This window comes from Oreochromis niloticus, linkage group LG17 (genome assembly GCF_001858045.2).
Source record: "Oreochromis niloticus isolate F11D_XX linkage group LG17, O_niloticus_UMD_NMBU, whole genome shotgun sequence".
Classification (NCBI taxonomy): Eukaryota; Metazoa; Chordata; class Actinopteri; order Cichliformes; family Cichlidae; genus Oreochromis; species Oreochromis niloticus.
The window spans coordinates 19,407,214-19,426,547 of NC_031981.2; the positions used below are offsets into that span (position 1 = coordinate 19,407,214).

The 19,334-nt window shown below is 39.2% G+C and overlaps 1 protein-coding gene and 1 long non-coding RNA gene across 6 annotated transcripts; one reads left to right on the top strand and one right to left on the bottom strand.

Moving 5' to 3' along the window:
- Positions 1–619: 619 nt before the first annotated feature.
- Positions 620–10,934, bottom strand: LOC100695571 (acyl-coenzyme A thioesterase 1). 5 transcript variants are annotated; one of them, XM_005475837.3, is made up of 12 exons: positions 10,366–10,419; positions 10,183–10,269; positions 9,884–10,089; positions 9,195–9,294; positions 7,096–7,280; positions 6,522–6,682; positions 5,536–5,655; positions 5,330–5,415; positions 5,166–5,259; positions 4,974–5,054; positions 4,666–4,807; positions 620–1,500 (listed from the first exon to the last, which is right to left on the bottom strand). In XM_005475837.3, the coding sequence occupies exons 2-12, from the start codon at positions 10,185–10,187 to the stop codon at positions 1,376–1,378; spliced, it is 1,305 nt and encodes a 434-aa protein (XP_005475894.1). In that variant the 5' UTR covers positions 10,188–10,269; positions 10,366–10,419; the 3' UTR covers positions 620–1,375. The 5 variants fall into 5 exon arrangements, with proteins under 5 accessions (XP_005475894.1, XP_005475896.1, XP_025755465.1 ...); XM_005475839.4 differs by lacking the exons at positions 10,183–10,269; positions 10,366–10,419 and adding an exon at positions 10,789–10,934; XM_025899680.1 differs by lacking the exons at positions 10,183–10,269; positions 10,366–10,419 and adding an exon at positions 10,718–10,924 and having other exon boundaries at positions 9,884–10,102.
- LOC102075970 (uncharacterized) lies at positions 10,246–19,249 on the top strand. Its single transcript, XR_003214554.1, has 3 exons — positions 10,246–10,394; positions 16,210–16,323; positions 17,674–19,249. It is a non-coding gene; the product is annotated as an uncharacterized LOC102075970 (long non-coding RNA).
- The last annotated feature ends 85 nt before the right edge of the window (positions 19,250–19,334 follow it).

A 19,334-nucleotide genomic window follows, 5' to 3' on the forward strand; every position in this document is an offset into this window, starting at 1 on the left:
AGACACCACCACTAGTGCTGCTTGTGTTGTGAAATGCATTCTGGGATACCTGGCTCCTTCAAGTCCACACTACCACGAGTTCAATCGATTATCTAGACTTTGACGCGTGAGGCTGACAGATAAAATACATTCAAGAACACAGCGGCAGGGTCAGAAGTGCCAAAATGAATTAAATAAATACATCATTAAATAATTGAATGTGTCAATAATTAATAAAAATGTAAAATAAATAATCAAGTAAAAATGTGTCATTAATTAAATACATAATGAATTGTGTCATTAATTACATGAAATCTGAATAAATAATTTATTAAATGTTTTAAATAAAATGAATGGGCATTTAATTATTGAAATATTCATTTAATTACAATTTTAATTAAAGAATCTATTATTTAATGGCATATTTAATTAATTCATTTTGACACTCCAGGGCCTCCATATTAAAACTGTAATCACATTTTAGCGAAAGCTTTCACTGGAAGTCAGTTACTGGTGTCAAGATCGAGGGCCAAGCCAGCCCCCAGGGTTTTTTGTGTGTGTTATTTGAGTATATAAAGTATACACAAAGAGACATTGAGGCCTGTATTAAAAATAAAAACCACCTTTGAGTGAATGAAGCTTCCAGATTAACAAACACTGTTTAATGCATAATAACAACTAATGACAAACATTTAACACCTTCTACTGAGGGAGACAGTACATGTCAATAAGCACATCCACTATCTCATGGATTACTGTCAACAGGGAGTTTTCCCCCCCCACTGTCAGCCAGTGCTTGCTCACACAGGATAGTTTGATAGTTGGGGTTTTCTCTCCAATACTGTAGGGTGTTGATCTTACAGAACAAAACAGAAGTCTCATTATTTGCCACTTGAATTGTAAAATGTCTAATTCATGGAATTCAAAAAGATCCAAATTAAAAATATATTCTAACTTCTGGGCATCAGTGCTGCTATTATAACACATTAGAGCATGATTTGAATAGTATTGCCGCGGCAACAAGGAAACCAAAATTCAGCCATAACAATTTAACCCCAAAACATAATTTTTTCTAAATCTAACCAAACAGGTTTTCTATTGGGAACCAAGTGAGCTATTTTTAGTTAACAGGGAAAATTATAGATATCTGTAGAAATCTGTAACATACATTGTTTAACAAATTTATGGGTGCTACACCTCAGCTGGCTTCCAGAAGTTAGCCAATCAGAGGAAAGTCAGCTTTTAACAAAGGGGACTCAAATGGGCCAAAATACTGTTTAGTTACAAATCAAGAAAAACAGTTTGGTTGCTGTCCCTCCATAAAAATTTGAAATCATGGATGGTTGAAAAAGGCACATGATGTATATATTTTTTTGAGCAGCATCATGCAACTTTTTCATATCTTTGCTTTGAGATTTGGGCCGCAGTACAGGTGAAACTGCAGAAAGCTCAAAATCTTCCTCCAGGAGTCCTCCTGAGCATCCGAGTGAGGTTTGGTTTGTCCTCCCCACAGTAATATCACTGCAAAACACACACAGTTATATTTAACTAATAAATATCAATATTTTGTGCCAGTCTATCCATGCTCTGTCCATGTATAAATCAATGACTATAGGAAACAGCGCCTGAAAAACGAAGCCAAAGCATCTCTTTTCACCCTCTGGTTTCTGGCTGCAGTATTGGTCTCCTGCATCCTGAGGTTAGCAGATGGAATTGGGATCAAACTACAAATAAATAATGGTACAAATAAAGAACAGTCCAGTGTTTCCAAAAACCACAACTGACTGTTGCAAACTGACGTTTTCTGCAGCAAACTCGACTAATCAATGGAAGGACCCGCAGAACCGTTGCACTTTTTTCTTAAGTTAAATGTGTGTTTGTAAGCGAATCAGTAATTAATGTCATTAGCTAGCTAGCTAAGATGAGCAGTCAGCTCTCAGGTTTTTACCTTAACCGATTAGATTTGTTTATGTATTCTACTCTCCATGTTCAGGAATTTTCATTTTGGTCTCATCTGACCAGAGCACCTTCTTCCACATGTTTGCTGTGTCCCCCACATGGCTTGTGGCAAACTGCAAACGGGACTTCTTATGGTTTTCTGTTAACAATGGCTTTCTTCTTGCCACTCTTCCATAAAGGCCAACTTTGTGCAGTGCACGACTAATAGTTGTCCTATGGACAGATCCCCCCACCTGAGCTGTAGATCTCTGCAGCTCGTCCAGAGTCACCATGGGCCTCTTGGCTGCATTTCTGATCAGTGCTCTCCTTGTTCGGCCTGTGAGTTTAGGTGGACGGCCTTGTCTTGGTGGGTTTACAGTTGTGCCATACTCCTTCCATTTCTGAATGATCGCTTGAACAGTGCTCTGTGGAATGTTCAAGACTTGGGAAATCTTTTTGTAGCCTAAGCCTGCTTTAAATTTCTCAAACCTGTCTGGTGTGTTCTTTGGACTTCATGGTATTGTTGCTCCCAATATTCTCTTAGACAACCTCTGAGGCCGTCACAGAGCAGCTGTATTTGTACTGACATTAGATTACACACAGGTGCACTCTATTTAGTCATTAGCACTCATCAGGCAATGTCTATGGGCAACTGACTGCACTCAGACCAAAGGGGGCTGAATAATTACGCACACCCCACTTTTCAGTTATTTATTTGTAAAAAATGTTTGGAATCATGTATGATTTTCGTTCCACTTCTCACGTGTACACCACTTTGTATTGGTCTTTCACGTGGAATTCCAATAAAACTGATTCATGTTTGTGGCTGTAATGTGACAAAATGTGGAAAAGTTCAAGGGGGCCGAATACTTTTGCAAGCTACTGTATTTTCACTGAATGATCATCTGTCTGACAGTGTGTCATATAGTTTGATTTATTAAAGATGCTGGAATAAAAAGGTCTCCATCTTGTGCAAATGCATATATCTATCAAAATTATATTCATACAACAATAAAATTACTGGGTTTTTTTAAAAAAGGGAAAAAAAAAAGATTTGTGTTTTTGAAACATAAAAATCATGAAACCGACCCACGTTAACTGGTGATAATCAGTTTCACAATATTCTGCACAAAATAAGCAAGTATGCCTCATTTCCTCAGCACAAATCTGCTGGGGCTTGTTTACCCTGACTGATACGATTTAACATATTTAAAAGGAGGGATCAATGGACAGATAACTCCAGAGTACTTTATTGGCAAACGTTTTGTTTTAATGAGCGCCTGGGCTTTTTTGCATTCGATACAAAGTTAATGACGCACATGGGCTGGTACCCGTGTACCTCAGTAATAAAGTCCTGCAACCAATCTGCTCAAATGACCAAATATCCTCCTCTCAAGATGTGAGGAGTGGTGTGACAGTCAAAGGCAGTCGGTGAGGATTGTAACAAACACAGAGGAGATCAATTCTGGGTGTTATGGGGTATAGGCTTGAGTAAATTTATTTGTAATGTTTCGTTATACGTTGATGTAATAAATGAGTTCAGGATGCCCCGAATGTCATTAGGAGAGAAAGACTTGTTTTTAGCAAATTGGTGATTCCACTACAGCCACCTCAGCAAATATAAATACATTTTTCTTTATCTCCATTTTAAGACAATGCCCAGTAAAAAGTGCTCTGAACAAGCCAGGCCACACGTCTTATACTGAAAAATAGAGCATTAGAAACAGATTATCACAGCCTGGCTCTTTCAGCTTACAGCCTGTTTCTATGCTGATTGATCTGCTGCTTGGTGTCCATTACTCCCTCGTTTTAAAACTCGTTTATCAATTTTAAATGACATCAGTCGCTCTGAGGATAAACACAAGCTCCACAAGATTTGTGCTGAGGAAACGAGGTAGATTTATCTGTGAAGGTTCTCATTCATCCAGGTCATTGTACTCTAAGAAGTTTGCAAAGAAAAGCGGATTTCTTCAAGTTTCTTGAAGATGCTTCACCTCTCACCCGAGAAGCTTCTTCAGTTCTAAGATCAGAGGGTGGAGAGTCCCAGGTATCTTTGCAGATCTCTGTTTAAAAAGCACCATCGACTCAAAGGTTAATAATATACTAGATAACATAAATTATTGCCCATGTTGAACAGTTCACATGTCAGCTGTCAGAAACTAAAAGTGAAAAAAACGTAAGAGCAGAACTTCAGATCAGTGTGTGAGGACTGGCAAGAAACAGCTTTATTTTAGATTTGAGGGATAAACTTTGATAGTTTGAGATGATGCTTTTCTCTTTGTGACTACAGGAGCTGCCCTCAGATTCAGACCTCAGCACCACCCAGTGATACCCTATATGTTCCCTCTTAATGCCGAATACACTTATTTAATCTTGGAGGTTTTTGTACCAACTCCAAAGTTAACTGATGACAAAGTACAAAGGCTATAAAGCTGCAGCTGTTTTACTGAAAAAAAGTTAAAAAGACAAAAGGTTAGAGGGATTAAACATCCCTGTAACTGGTGCCACTATGTAGGAGCATAAAATGTCAGTGGTCTCCACCTGTAAAACCATTCCTGTTTGTCTCATTGTTGCTTGTCTAGTCCACCTGTTTTTCATTTGGTCTTTAATTACCACTTAACTGATCAGATCAACATCCCAAAAGTTTGACTTGATGCTTGATGAAGTTTTGTTATTATGACCAGAATCTGTATCAGATAAGAAACAGGAAGTGAGGGCAAAGCCTTTGTACAGGTGTGGGAATCTGACCTTTTTCTTTACTGCTGCGCATGACAAAGGTCGTAGCTCTAAAATGAGGTGAGAACGGTGGCTCAATCAGGTGTCCGGTGTCCGGATATGCTAATCTGCTCAACAGGTGTTCCTTTCCAGCTTCACGCATCAACCTGGCCACCTGAAGGTCAGAGGTCAACCTTAAATTAACTGTATGTTAATGTTCACATTTATAGTTGGCCCTCACACAATGTTCACAATACTCAAACAAGAACTGCCAACTTCCCAGTATTCTTGACATCCATCACCCTCATAAACAGCATTTGTGTTTGTGTGTGTGACCTCACATCCTCCGCCGTCTCCACTGTGGGCCAGTTCTGATCATCACAGCCGTTAACCAGCAATGTCGGGCAGTTAATTCTGCCTACCTGTCAACAAAAAACACCTTTAAAACAATGTTACAAATAATAAAACAGGTCCAGCACTGACTCGTATTGGTATTTAACATGCAGGTGTTTGCAGTATATTCCAGCACTCACTTCGGCAATGTTTGAGGGGTCAGTGATGAATTCCAGAGCAACATCTTTCCAGATCACTTGGTTGTCCTCATTCACGCGCGCCTTGGACAGCTGCCTGTCATAACACGTTTAGTAATTACGAAACAGTAATAATAGCTTATTGGACCGACAAAGACAGGACCCACCTGGTTACTCCTTCAAACTTGGATGTGACTGTGCTCCCCCGTGCTGGATAATAGTGGTTGCAGCTGATACAAACAATACAACAAGGCTGGAATGAAATGACAAATTACGCAATTTGATTTATACCTCAGTTGGAGTAAGAAAGAGGTCAGGTCTACTTTAAACATAAAAGAAGAAGAAATGTAAGTCATTTCCCTCGCACTCTGACCTTGACAATGGTGCTGTAGGCTGCCAAAGTGACAGCAACAAGTGAACCGAGGGAAAGACCAAAAATTCCAACTCTGTCTGGCATCACTTGAGGATGGTCCTTAATAATATTAAACGCCGTCTGAAGAGATCAGAAAATTAGAATATTAAATAATAAGTACAGATGTAATGAGGAGTTTACAAACACTCATCATGGACATGAATGTCAGAGTAATTTTGGGCTTTTAATGATTTCTTTGAACTGTTCTTTTACCAGAGTTGAATCATTGTACAACATACGTGACTTTAAACAACAATAAATGGGTGCACACGTTTGAATTTATTTTGGGTTTTCTCTAATCTACACAGGGTCATATATTTACATACACTCACTTCAGTCTTTAATAAGTTCTCGAGTGTCCTTTAACTTGACAAAGTCAAGACCTTTTAACTTCTTGTAAGTTATCATGATTAACTACAACTGGTAGTATATCTTTGCAGCCTAAAAAGGATTTGTTTGACAGCACTCACTGAATTGACCAATACTGGAAAGAATGGGTCCAAGTCCAAGAAATAGTTGAGGCCAGAACTCTGTGCAGGCCAGTCAAGTTCTTCTATGTCTCTATGGCCCTTACTTTGTGCACTGGTGCACAGGCACGTAGGATCAAGAAGGGGCCATCCCCTCTCTGCAGAAAGTTGGCAACCTTGGTGCACTATGTGCCGCAGCATCTGCTGACCTCACTGTGTGATTTCATGAGGCCTGCCACTTTATGGCTAAGTTGCAGTTGTTGAGTGTGAAATATTTTAGTAGCAAGGAAATTTCACAACTGGACTTGTGATATCCTATTACGATACCATGCTGAAATTCACTGAGATCCTGAGAGCAACCCATTTTTTAATTAACTAAGCAGTCTGCATGCCTAGCTGGTTGATTTTATACACCTGTGGCCATGGAAGTGATTGGCACGCCTTAATGCATCATTTTCGATGGTGATCTGTCACACAAACCTCAAAGTATTTGAACTCCAAATTTTCAGACTCCTGGTCAAATCCGAGGTAATCCAGCGCCAAAGAAACATAACCGTGAGATGCGAGCAAGGCAGCACGAGATTCCAGCAGCCCTCCACCACCTCCCCACATATCCAGCAGCCCAGGAAACGGTCCAGGACCTGAAGTCAGACAAACGAGACAAAATGACTTTGGTGCAAGTCATCCTTGCGAGCTTAAAACTCGGACATCAGGTGGATTTTTTTTTCTACTCTTGGATCTGTATATTGTCAGAAAGAGAGGAATTCACTAATATGGTCACACCAGGCACACAAGCCCTGCCCACATGTTTCAATCCCACAGTATTCGGATCCGCCTGAAGCCTGAGCTTTTGCTTTTTTGACATGTTACTTGTACACAGATTTTTTTTTTCCTTTAGGGATGTTTAATATGAGAATATATTTTAAGGAAAAGCAGAATGTATTTTACATTTCACCATTATTAAAGAAAAACCTCAGCCACTCTGAAAAAAAAAAACCCAACAAAATACGTATTTAAGAGAATAAATGTGTCATTTCAGGTGCTGCAGGTGTACCTGGAGGTATAAACAGAGTCCCTTGCACTCCTTGCTCATTAATATTGATCCTCCGGATGCCAGGGGCCATGTACCATCTCTCTGTGAGGACTGAGGCTAGAGGGGCCTGGTCCCTGAAGCCCTCGTGTCCACTGTGGACTGAGATGGTGACCAGCATAGGTGTGCACACATTCATCTTCCTTAACCTGGCCAACAATGACATGAGTTATCTTACAGTTTAAACAAAGAGTAGCCTACACAAGCAAAAGTTAGTTATGGAGTTCAACAGGGTCCTGTAGTAGGATCAATACTGTTTACTTTATAGGTCTGTGTAGGTTCTCTGTCATCGAGATCATGGTAATCTAAGGAGCTTGGGAAGGAAAGCAGCTGGACTTCTTTAGGTTTGTTGAAGATGTTTCATCTCTCATCCTTCTTCAGTTCTAAGATCAAAAGGTGGTGAGTCCCGGGTATTAAGCCCTAGGGAAGATACAAAGGATAATAGTTTGCCATCTCTGGACTGTGCTCTTTTCATTCCAAGCTCCTTAGATTATTTAGAAAATAATATTGCCTAAGGGAAACAAGTATCACAAGACATGGCATAGATTGTCATTGCTATGGAGAGAGCCACCTGCTGTGGAACATGCAGTAGTGTGCGTGTGAGGAAGACTCCTAATTTATAAGAATCACTAAAAGATCATGTTTCACCTGTATTAGCTTCTCCTAATAGGCTTCTTTTGACATTTAGAGTTGTTTAAAATCCTTCTCTTCACATCTTAAGTCCTGTCTTGTCTTGTCAAGTCTTTTTTTGTGTTATCATTATTAATATTTTATTACACTTATTTTTTAATAATCACAAATCAGGACCAATTCTGTTTATGTAACACTGTAAATGGCTAGGGTGCCTGACTGCAGCTTAATGTGTAATAAGATAACCAGAAGTAAATTTGGCTAAGGAGCCTGGGATAAACGCAGAGTACTTTTCACCCAGAAGCAGGGTTCATACGTCATCCCTTAAAGACCAGATAACAAAACAAACAAAGTAGCTGACTTACCGTCGAGTGGATTGAGTGAGGGCACAATGCTGAATCAATCGACAGGGTTACCTCACAGTGTCAAGCGGTATTGTACCAGTAATTAGTCATTTTCTGACAGAGCACGGCAACCACAGAGACAGGGAAGGTGCAGCAGATGAGCACAGAACTTTTAAACTATGGGGGCAGTATCACCTATATCATCTGCCAAGACTGCACTCAATACTAACAAAGAACGTAGTGCGAGCAGCAAAACAGTTCAGTTTTGTTAGTTAATGAGTGAAATGTGATAGTAAACCATTAAACAGGAGTAGCTACACTGTCTTATAGCTCATAGGCTCTTGCATGTCTCAAATAGCTGAAGTCATTACCGAGAGTATTTTCAGCATGGTTATTAGCAGCTGGGAACATCACCTCAAAAGCAAGCGTCACTCCAGAGCATGTCACTGCAATCGTGAATTCATGAACCAAATTATCTGGAAACAAATCTGGAAACTTTTTATTTTGGACCGGAAAATGAAATATTTTTGATTTAATTTGAAGCTTTAACTGAAGTTATGGGCAGAACCCATTTATAATTTCCATTTAGCATTTTTTTTTTTAAATACTTCTAGCACTTTAATTTGTATTACCTAACATTTGTATTTATTTCGTTTTTAATCTGAGAGTCCTGTTGAGTAATGTTAAAAATACATGTGATTATTTTCAAATTCATATGTTTCCTGAGTGATTATTTTAATTTGCTGTGGATGATGTTCAGGGTGATATTCACAGATGGGCAGTCTTGAGCAGGTGAGGTACTGGAGCCTAGAACAGGAGGTTTGCCCACAGGAAAAGATGATAAGAGTCATTGAAATAATCGTTGACTAATCGATTAATCAGAGAAGAATTGGCAGATTAGTCGTCAAATTGACAGATTTCTATCTAGATATGTAACACATCTGGACAGAAGTATGTCCAGACTACCTTTGCTGTTTGGGATTTAATGCAGACCAATGATGTCACTGGGGAAAAGCCTAAATTTTGATCCAGTAATTAAAACTAATTTATAGAGCCAAGCGAGATTTACTAGAAGATTGAATGTGTTACCTGAGGCCTGGACGGCTGCCCGGGACAGGCCGCATGCTCCACAGCAAACCCATGGGCTCTTTTCCTGTGTATGTGCCTCCATAACTTAAATCTTCTGATACTGCAAGGGGGGGGGGCAATTTATTTTGTTTTATTTGCTTTATTAAAAGTGAGATAAAAATTTGATGTCATTAAGAGTTCAACAAAACATGTGCAACAAAAACATCAAAAGTAAAACACTTTTTCCAATAACACTCACTGATTTTAGATAAAAATGTAAAAAAAAAAAAGTAATACCAAAAAGTATTTGGTTGAATTTAAAGATTATGTAGAGGAAAAAAAACAAAACAATAAAAATCCCACTGGAGTACATCTGTTGCATTATGTCAGACTCTGGGACACAGGAAGCCTTCAGCTGGACTGCCTGTGCAACCTAAATGAGCTGCAGGTATCCATCTCCAGATTACCTGTCATCACTTTGATTTACACCAAAGGAGCTGGAATGGATTCAGTGTTTCCTGCTTAATAAATGGGCAAACTAAATGTGACTTTGATTATACCAATTATGTGTGAATGTACAAATATAATTTTTAACGTCAGCTTCTTATGCATCTGTTCATTGGTTTACTTTATTATTCTTTTCAGGTACTTGTTTTTTGGGTTTTTTTTGTATTTGTAAGTAAAAAAAAAAGGAAAACAAAGAAGCCCACCTGACACGACGCCACTGTGGTCGCTGACGTAGTGCCCGTAAGCCTCCCAGTCGTCCTTGTCCTCGGAGTGATGGAGGGAGCGGACGGTTACCGGACATCCCGGAGGAAGATTCTCCACCAACACTTTAAACTTCTCATCAACCAGAGCCCGACACGGGGTGACGGAGAGGATCGGAGGAACGACCTGGGTCATGGCTGAGAGCAGTCTGTGGAGAGAAACTGTGACAATTGAGTAACACAGACAGGGTAAAGTTCATGTTCATGTTCATGTTCTGGACTGATGGCCAAAGTTCATTAACTTCATGCATTCTTCATCTCTCTTGAGCACTGCCCATTGCTTTGGCTGGATGACTCCAGGTGTTTAACTCATCCCGCTTCACTGCGTACTGGAAATACACAGTTATGTTGTCTCAATAACAGATGGAAGCCTGAGCTTTTTCCTTCTTGCACTGGAAGCACAAAGCAGTCAGGCAGAAACCCACCTGCGGCTGGTAGGAGTACACTCCTGAAGGTGAGGCCTAGTTACACACCACAGAGCCCCTCTGCTAAAGCTAAAACACCTCAGCACGCTCATTTCTGTGGCTGACAAGTAGAAACACGAGAAACTTTTCACCCTAACTGAAGCTCGAGGTAGAGTTTCATCTGTGAAAGTCCGGCTGCAGGTACGTGCTAGCTTAGCCGAATGTAGCCAAGACCCAGCGTGTTACCTCCACCCTAAAAGTCAGCGGCTTGGCCACCACCCAAGTAAACTCCCCTAATTATATTAAAAAACAATCTCAGTTTGTGTGCTGCGTTCAAGTACCGCATGTAAAAATGAACGCTGTCCTCTGTTACCTTCGAAACGAACACCACGCAGAGACGATTTTCTCCTGAATTAAATCCAATAGTGTGTGACAAACTCCCACCTGTTCGCTTTGTGGAGACAAGTTTCTCTCTCTTATTCTTGACGATTATTTCCACCGCTTCTCCCCGTTGTTCGTGAACTTTAGTAAAGGACACCGACTGGATCCGTTGACTGCAGCCAGGAGGAGGAGGCGGGTTTTACGCCATGCTGTGTCACAAGGGGGCGTAGACGATGAATTTGGTACATTAAATTGTAAATAAACACGCAGGAGGAAAGAAAACTTAGTTCTGACATTGTAATAGATAATCTACAAACAAATACTCACTGTATTTCAGAGCATCACTGCCAGTCTGTCTCTTCATTAATGGATTTAACTGAAAGAGGGGGAGGTGGATGTTTAACAGTGGCATTACAGCAGAGTTAGTTCATCATATACTCTTATTTCAGCACGCTGAAGGGCTGCCAGGAGAGTGAGGCCTGTCATCCTCCTTTATGCTCTTCCTTATTTTCTTAAATGCCTTAGAACAGTGGGTTTTTATATTAAACATGGCCAAAGGTTCAAAATATTAATGAGTATGTGAGCCAAAGATCAGGCTTCAGACTGTTCTAGAAAGTCTCTGTGAAGTCAAAGGCAGCAGATATCCCTAATTTAATATCTTAGGAGTAACATTCACAGGAGCAAAGGCAAAAAATGCAGAGCAGAAATGTCTTGAAGAACATTGCACTTCTCCTGTAGTTTAGATAAACTTTGAGTCTTAATAACCAATAATAAATATGTTTTTTAGCTACTCTGGTGGAGTCAGAAATAAAAAGGAGGTGGATTAATGTGGAAATGAGTGGAAGAGATCCACTTCATCATAATATTTCTGCAGACACGGAAAACTTGGAAGTAAGGGCACATGCGAAAACACAAAAAGGCTTTTAGTCCAGCAGATTTTCATTGCTTTCAGAAAAAATGTAGTCAGAAAGCACAGAGTTTGAGTCTGCAGGTGCACTTTCTGGTGGACTTTAAACTCTACCCGCATACTTTCCTCTGTAAGTTCAGCCCACATGTTGTGTAAATCTCCAGGGATTAAAGCAACACCAACAACAAGGTATTCTTCTGTTGTGTGTGAGCAAACTTTGCTGTTTTGGAGGGGTTTTTGTATGCCACTTTCTATGTACCAGTGATCTTTTAATACACATTTTGTTCACTGGTCAGAAGTCTTCCAACTAACGAGACAGGAGCAGTCACCCTTACATGAATATGAGCACCCATGTGGCTTTTACCTTTTAATCACACAAATGGCAGCTAGCAGTTTTCAAACATTTTTTTTCTTTCCAAACAGGTAACACAGTCTTTACTATTTAAATGATCAAATAATAGCTAAGTATTTAAAGTTTCCATTAATAGTGGTGTTTCCCCCTCAATTTACTTACAGCTACTGAATATTCATAATTTATGTGGTACAATTAAACTAAACAATAGTAATAAGTAAAACCTATACATAAATAAAGATGATGGACAAAACTAGAAGCTGGTACAGTCATGAATCATACATTCCTCTACTTTCAGCCAACAGTTTATGAGTTAATGTAATAAGCAAATAAAAAGACAGAAAATTATGTGAAGTAACACTATATTAGCAAAAAAGATCAAAAGAACCACAAAGTGTGGTAGTCTTCCATTAGTGATGTAAAATGGTGCAAAACTGGAAAAAGATTTTTAAAAGATTACAAAGTGGCACAAATTGATGGAAAAACAAAAGTAAACACACAATACAGATATAAAATGACACTAAACTATGAAAAGACAAATGTATACGTACATGAAATACACAGAATATTTAAACTTGACCAAATACCAGATATAAATTGTAGTTCCGCCTTACAACCTCCAGAGGGTGCTGTTCTCCACATAATTCTTTTTGCTGTGTGGCTTTTCCAAAGATTTAGGTCAGGGGTCGGCAACCCGCGGCTCTTTAGTCCTTATAGTGCGGCTCCGCGTGGTTTGGGCAAATAAATTAGAAGTATTTAGCTGAAGTGTAATTTCTTTATGTTGGTTCTTTTTAACTTGTAGTTCTAAATTGGAAGATTATTGTGATATTGAAATATAAAAATAAAATTATATTCTATTATTTTTTCATCCCACAAAATAAGAGTCACACTCGCTGAAGCCGGTATACCCGCCGAAACGCCGTGCATTTATCGAGACTTTCAACCCCAGGTAGGCCAATTATGGATCTTCGGATCCACATTATGTCAGCAGCTGTTCTCCACCGTGAACTATGTTAAAGACAAACACCGTTCACGCCTCACAGATGACAGCTTACAGTCCTGCGTAAACTGACTTCGTACAGCCCCGATTTGCGGACTCTGTGCGCAGAGGTTCAGGAGCAGAAGTCCCATTGTAAACAAATCACGGCAGACCCGACGATGTTTCCATGAGCATGCTTTTGAGCATCTCCTTATTGAGCACTTTTCACACATGGTTGTACGCATACAGCCGGCTGTAGCTTTTCAGCTCACAGCCCGACATACACCACCAACAACACAACAGCACAGATAGCGCAGACAAGGCAGCGAGGCGTGATTGCGGGTGTCGCTCAGGTGCGTCCGCCTCCCCTGCAGCGGCGCTGCAAACCACGCCCCGCCGCACGCATTAACCAGGTAAAATACATAATTTTGCAAATATCTATTTTTCATTTTTCAGCAGCATAGTGCTTTTTTCCAATTATTTTTTAAGAGTCAGGTCAAGGCTCCAACAGCCCAAAGGTGATATAAGGGTGGCGGCTGACAAAAGTTTTTGTTTGCTACATGGATCATTTTAGTTCAGGTTGGTGTCTTTCCTTTTGTTATATTTCTTTAAGAGTTCAAAATGTGTTGATTACATAAATATAATTTAATTTTCTCTGTAGCACTTCATGGATTTCATAAGCAGCACACCTTAGTTGTTCACACAAAGCATAAAGATAAAAAACAATATATACAGTGTTATCTTCATTTTAGATGTCAAAAGTATTTGCGGCTCCCAGTGTTTTCTTTTGCGTGGAAACCGGGTCCAAATGGCTCTTTGGGTGTAAAAGGTTGCAGACCCCTGATTTAGGTGAAGTATCAGCACACTGTTGCTCTTTCTACCCCGGCAGAAAATATTTCAGAAAAATAACTTAACTACATTTTTATGATGACGTGTCAGTTTAAGACCCACTTTTAATCATTCTAATGATTTCTTGTTGAGTTTTTGTTCTATGTGGACCTGTATTACTTTTGCATATTGAAACTATGCAGTCCATCACTGTGACGCTTCTAGATCTAATATATATATTATATTATATTATACTTACTTACTATAAAACAGTACTGTGCAAAACTTTTGAACTCTTGAAAAGAGGAAATAAGTGCAATGATTTACTGAAATGTGCAAACATACATAGTAATGCAGTATATCAGGGGAAAACAGAGTTTAAATAATTCTGAGCTTGAAGGTTGATATTTGGTGTGACAACCTTTCAGCACAGTCCGAACTCTCTGAGGCAGCTTTCTTATAATTTCCTTAAACAGTCCTCAGGAACAATTCTCCAGGCTTCTTAAAGGACATTCAAATGTCTTCTTTGGATGTTTTTGCATTATGTTCAATTTTCTATTAAGATGATCCTCTACTGCTTCAATAATGTTGAGGTCAGAGCTCCGGGGAGGCCAATCCATGACTAACCGTCTTCCACAGTGTATTTTTCTATCCAGACATGCTTTTACTGTGTTGGTGGTGTGTTTGGGATCATTGTACACCTGAAAAATTCATGCCTTTGACAATCAGGTGTTTTCCATATGGTGTTGTAAGATGGACTAAAATCTGATGGTACGTATCTCTGATCATAATTTCATCAATTTTAACGAAGATCCCCAACAACACTGGCTTAAATAGAGCCCCAAACTATGGCAGAGCCTCCACCATGTTTTAGCTCTCTCCTGACCTCCAACATGTACACTGATGATGATTGAACCACAACTTTCAAATCTGGATTCATCACTGCATTAGACCAGTTTTTACTGAATTTCAGTTATTGTGTAAACTGGCATACGTCAGCCTTTAATGTCTGTTTCCCTTCCTCGAGAATCGCTTCTTGACAGTAACCCTTCCACTGACACAATTTCTGATGAGGCTTCAGTGAACAGTAGATGGATCAACTGAAAGGCCAGAGGCATCTCTCAGGTCCTGTGTCACATCCTTGCTGGATTATTTCTCATTTCTCAAAGAGGTTACTTTCAAACCCTGTTCAACTGCTGTAGATCGTTTTTTTAGGCCTGGTACTTCTTTTTTGTTCTCAAATTGTCCACCTTCCTCAAAATTGTTTAATGGCGCACTGCACACCATGCTGAGATATGCAAAATTGTCAGCTAATAGCTCTTTAGTAATCTTCTTGTTGGTGAAAAAATGCTATTTCATGTCTGTCAAACTGTGTTATCTTTAGCATTTTTTTTCTAGCTTCAACTAAATAAATTGGAAGAAATTGTGTTTGCTTGTAAGAAAGAGCCTAAAGATACAATTTAATACTGGTTCTTTGTTAGTTGTCTGTTAAATGTAGACACAACACAAGTTTTTACTACTGTTATTATTGTTTTTAGAATATCAATAACAAAAAGTTGAGTTAGTAAAAATCTTGTTTTTCCAGTTAGAGACAACATCATGCTCAGGCATCTTTGACAATCAACCTGTGGAGTAATCCTGGAAGTGCTGTTTTCTGGAGGAACTTATTTCCACTATTGAATTTCTACATTATAATGGTTAACTATTTATATTTTTTCTTTTGTAAATGTGACCTGTTGAACCCTTAAAAAAAATTATCATTTCTACATTTCTTAAACGCAGAGAGTTCTCATGCTGTGGGGTTGCAGAAAAATTCACTGAGCAGCAGGTTGGAAAGATCTCATCTGCATCTTCAGATTTAAGCTTGATTGAATTGCCAAAAGTGATGATGGAGATCCTAAATGAAGCTACGGAATGACCCTTTTAGCACCCACACAGGATGCAGCAGACTCAGATTGCTTTGGGCTGATCAGATTATGTGGGCATCTTTCCACAGGACTCGTTATGGTTGCTGTCAGAAAGGTTGTTATAAATCAGAATGTCGATCTTCCACTGCCTATGCATAATCAGACCGGCTGACATTTGGCCTTTTATATGGCAGATCATCACAGCAGGAAAATGCAAGTTAAAGATGTTATTACCTCCTGATATGGCAGTTTGCAGCGATGCTTAGAATGCCCTGTTAAAATGTGAAAGGTGATAGATCTTAATACCAGTACCTCTATAGTCGATGTTTTCAATAAGGATACGTGATCAAATCAAAGACAACTTATTGCAGAAAACAAGAGCTCATGTGTTGGACCTGGAGAAAATATTAAATGCTTTGCAGCCTGAGTCCATTTGTAAGAAACCAGCAGTGATCAGATCCTGACCTCACAGCAACGCTTCGATGGTCTAACTCTCAATTCTGTGTTTCAGCCAATGATGCTTATTCCAACGAAGTAAGATTGACAGAACTGATGCAACAGTCCAAGGAACCTGCACACATCAGAGCCTTGCTCCGGTTGACTGAACTATGTGAAGAAAATAAAGGTACAGCTGTGGTCAGAGGTTTACATAAACTCTACATGGGCACTGGATGGTAATTTTAAGCTTTTAATTGTTACTTTGAACTGTTCTTGTTTCAGGGTGGAATGACTGTATGGCATACATCTTTAATGACTTTTGAAAAAACAAGAAGTTCACTAATCCACACAGGGTCAAAATTATATATACAGGCTAAATTATATATACACTCACTTAAATCTTTTTATAAGGGTTTCTAGAATGTATTTTAACTTGAGAAGGCCAAGGCCTGTTAACTTCTCATTTGTAAGCACGATTGACTACTACTGGTAGTTTATCTTTGCAGCATAAAAAAGGATTTGCTTGACAGCACTAGTTGGAGTGATCAGAACAATGGGAGTCCAAGGAATTCTCAGAAGATGTAAGAAGGAAACTGTAGATTTACACAAGTTGGGAAGCCCTCTTGGAGACATTTCTAAACAACTGCAGATTCAAAAATCATCAGTTCAAACAACTGTATGTAAGTACAAGTTATTTAGATGTGTCACCACTTAACCAAGTTCTGGACAAAAAATCCAAACTGCCACCCTTTTCTTGTTCAGGAACAATCCAAGAACCACCAATTCTCAAGCCTGCCACGACCTGGAAACCGCTGGAACTCCACATCACTGTGGACAGTGACACCACATCACTATCCAAAGTTACAGAGCTGATCAATAAAGATGCCTGTCCTTAAAAAAAAATCAACACCTTCACTCTTCACCTTGCAGCTACCCACATATACAAGCAAAATGTCTTCTGGAGAAAAGTTCTATGGTCAGACAAGACAAAGTTTGAGATATTTGGCCACAATGACAACAGGTATGCTTAAAGGAGTAAAGATGAGGCTTCCAAACCCAAGAGCAGTGAACCATCTGTCAGGCATGGTGGTAGTAGCATCATGCACTGGGACTGTTTTGCACAAAATGCTTAGAATAATGAAGAAGGAGGACTACTTCCAAATTCTTCAACTTTACCTCAAATCAACAGCTAGAAAGTTTAAACTTGGACACAACAGGACAATGATCTCAAATAACCAAAATGGAATCGATAAAGCGGGGATGTATACATACCTCTGACCCAAAAAATAAAACTTTTAAAGTAATTAAAGATGTATCCTGTACAATCATTCCACTGTGGAAAAAGAAGAGAACTCATTAAAAGCCCCAAATTAACATGGCATTCATGCTCATGATGAGTGGATGTTAACTTTTAACTACAACTGTGTTTTCCAGATTGGCATTATTAACATGACAACAACAGCTGTTATTCAAGTTAATACTGTTCAGTATGTGGCCACCATCTATGTCAATGTTTGTTACTTTGGTATAATTCTAGATGATTATAATAAGACTACGTGAAGCTGAGAGGTCCTGCACGAGCATTTCATTTTCAGAGATAAGTGTTGGATACAAAGATGACTCACTGATTTTCACCTTAAACTGAAATAACAGATTTTTAACAGTTTCTCTATCACTGACTCTTTGTTGTGTATTTTGGTGTTTTTACAGAGACTTCACACTTTGGTGGGCCAGCTCTGACCCTGGGATCATCTGGGATTGTAACACTATAATATCTACACACTGATGGGATTTTCTGACAAAGTTTTCTTCAGGAACAGAAATTCTGTCAGAAGAAGAAAAATCTGTAGGAAAAGATCTCCGGGGAAGAATGTGTAGGAAATGGACACACGTACTGAACACAGCTCAAGGAAATGGAGTCAGGGTGATCTGTGCAAAGATACCACCACAGGATGGAGCCCCGCCTAATGTCTTTAATGCTGAAAGCAGCTTCTGTTTTTTCTTTCTTCCTTTTTTTAAAGATACCGGCCTTGCTTTGCCACATTCACCTTTGCTTCCTTCCTTTAACAATACACTTCCTTCCTCTGTTTTCCCGCATTCAGCTCTTTCTTCAACGGCGTCCTCCACAGACAAAGTGATTGATTCTCAGTAGAAATGCCTTCAGAGTGAACAGGAAATTACAGTAACCATGTGGACAAACCCTTTACCCTCTCACAGTGGTTACGATTTAAAGTACAGCAAGCAGTTTGAGTGTTTTATATACAATTACTGCCCGCTTTACAAATACTGCTCTGCAAGCATTCATTGTAAAACGCTTCATGAATTTATAACAAATGCATTTATGTGACTATATGAGGCTGTTAATACATGAGTATTAATTCTGTTAATGTTCAATATGGAGGCAGTTTCATTTAGTTTATACACAATGTTTCACAACATAGGGGTCAGGTCCCTCAATAGGGTCACCAGATACAGCTAAGAGGTCGAGAAATGAACAACTAAAGTCAGAAACTTCTCTTTCTCAGAAAATTGCACGAATGCAGCTTTATATGGCCCCTTAATTTCTTTTCAATAAGGAGAGATTATTAGAGGGAACTGAACATCATTTGTTGATGCACAGAATGCAGTTTGATGTTGACTGCTATAAGCTGCTGTCTTTGATATTGAGTGGTCTCTGGAAACTTGTTTCCAGCTCTAGATTTTATTCTTGGACTGTACTAGAGCAGCTTTGTGTGATCCACAGTTACAAATAATACTTTTTTACCTTATACTTGACGTCAGTGCCCAGGTTAAGCTCCTCCCCATTTAAGAAAATGTCCGTCTCATTGGCCGCTCCACAAAGAGAGAAAGTTTAAAGAGCTGGTAGGTGGGGAGTCTGTGGATGAGATGACATGCTCTCTATGACATCAGACAGACAAGGAGTGGAAAAAACTATGTAAAAACGCATTTGTCTCAAAGATATTACTCACACACACAATCACCTCAATGTTAGAAACTTTGGCCATGTGTAATATGAACATCCACTGTTAGAACAGCTTATAGAAAATAAGGAAAAGCTTAGTTTTCACTTGAATAAATTACCAGAGTTTCTTGGAGAACATTTTTAAAATGAATTCAAATGTCTTTTGTGGTTAGATTGCAGGTGACAACTGACCAAATTAGGAAAACAAGTGCTGCTGATATAGGTCTGTCTGCCCT

Excerpts from the sequence above, each read along its gene's own strand:
- LOC100695571 (XM_003448118.5), bottom strand. The coding sequence starts at position 10,457 with ATGAGCGTGCTGAGGTGTTTTAGCTTTAGCAGAGGGGCTCTGTGGTGT. Across the intron at positions 5,416-5,535 it reads CCTACAGCACCATTGTCAAG|CCTTGTTGTATTGTTTGTAT; the intron begins GTCAGAGTGCGA and ends ATTTCATTCCAG. Across the intron at positions 5,055-5,165 it reads ACCCCTCAAACATTGCCGAA|GTAGGCAGAATTAACTGCCC; the intron begins GTGAGTGCTGGA and ends TTTTGTTGACAG.